The sequence below is a fragment of the Neomonachus schauinslandi genome, chromosome 11 (assembly GCF_002201575.2).
Source record: "Neomonachus schauinslandi chromosome 11, ASM220157v2, whole genome shotgun sequence".
Classification (NCBI taxonomy): domain Eukaryota; kingdom Metazoa; phylum Chordata; class Mammalia; order Carnivora; family Phocidae; genus Neomonachus; species Neomonachus schauinslandi.
The window spans coordinates 91,109,381-91,111,027 of NC_058413.1; the positions used below are offsets into that span (position 1 = coordinate 91,109,381).

General features: G+C 41.8%; 1 protein-coding gene across 1 annotated transcript; it reads left to right on the top strand.

Moving 5' to 3' along the window:
- Positions 1–352: 352 nt before the first annotated feature.
- LOC110586185 (olfactory receptor 143-like) lies at positions 353–1,293 on the top strand. The gene is given in 2 exon segments (XM_021696366.1): positions 353–965; positions 968–1,293. Coding segments are annotated over 2 exon segments (939 nt in total).
- Positions 1,294–1,647: the final 354 nt, after the last annotated feature.

The following is a 1,647-nucleotide window of genomic DNA, read 5'->3' on the forward strand; positions in this document are numbered from 1 at the left end:
TCCAACCTGCACAAATCAAGGGTTGTGGGGAACACCACCAATTTATTAATTTACTGCTCTTTTCAGCCCTAAACCTGAATGGATACTGGGGAGAAGGGAGGAAATGATGTGCAGAGACATTGTGGGTCTATCAGTATTCTTTCTGCACAGAGACAAACCACATGAGTGGAAGTAAAGGAGAATGAGGAATCATTAGGAATAATCAGAAGAAGTCTTGCTCCTTGGATTCCTTGCATGACAACCTGAGCTTGTAAACGAGCAGATTCATCTCTTCCTTTGGAGACAAAGAGTGAGGGTCCATTGTTAATGTCACCTTCTACCTCTGTTCCTGCAGATCACACCCGTGAAATGAATGGCTGTGGAAAATGACTCTTCTGTGACTGAGTTTATCCTTATGGGATTAACAGACCAACCTGAACTCCAACTACCTCTGTTTTTTCTGTTTTTGGTGAACTATGGGGTCACTGTGGTGGGCAATTTGAGCTTAATTAATTTAATTTACCTGAATTCTCACCTTCACACCCCAATGTGCTTTTTCCTCTTCAATCTGTTCTTTATTGATCTCTGTTATTCATTTGTCTTCACCCCCAAAATGCTGATAAGCTTTATTTCAGAGAAGAACATCATCTCCTTTACAGAATGCATGACCCACCTATTTTTCTTCTGCTTTTTTGTCAACTCTGAGTGCTATGTGTTGACAGCCATGGCCTATGATCGCTATGTGGCCATCTGTAAACCCCTGCTGTACACAGTCACCATGTCCCCTCAGTTCTGTTCTCTTCTGATGTCTGGTTCATACGTGATGGGGTTTGCTGGTGCTATGGTCCACACAGGGTACATGGTCAGATTGTCCTTTTGTGATTCCAACATCATCAGCCATTCCATGTGTGACATCTTCCCCCTCCTCCAGCTCTCCTGCAGCAGCACCTATGCCAGTGAGCTGGTGACTTCTGTTATTGTGGGCATACAATGACAGTTGTCATTGTATTTAGCCTCATTATCTGTATTTCTTATATTTAGATTCTTTCCAATATCCTTCACATCTCCTCATCTCAGGGTTGGTTCAAAGCCTTCAGCACCTGTGGCTCCCACCTAGTAACTGTTGGTCTGTTCTATGGATTTGGGTTGCTCACTCACGTCAAACCATCATCTGCTGGGTCTGTGGGCCAAGGGAAAATTTTCTCAGTGTTTTACACCAATGTGGTGCCCATGCTCAACCCTTTAATTTATAGTCTCAGGAACAAAGATATCAAACTTGCTCTGAAGAAAACCCTGAAGAGAATTACAAACTGAGCAGAACCATCTATCCCTCATTTGCTCTGTCTTTTTCTCCACTTTCTGCTCTTCCTTAACCTCTTCTTCCTATTCTTTTCTTTTCCTTACCTTTGTAAAGTCTTTTTGGCAGGCTTTCTACTTTAATTTCTTTTTTCTCTTCTTGAGGGTCATCCTCAGTTCCAAGGTGAACCCAAACTGATCTTTATTCCCCATATCAGTTGAAGACACTAGGATAACCTTCCCTATCTAAGGATAGCACTACCTATTATTTTTTCTCTTGTCTTTCCTATCCAAGATAAGCAATCAGGTAGCATGCTGTCTTACCAGTTCATTTCTTTTTTTACTTTCTCTGAAACAATTACACAGAGCACT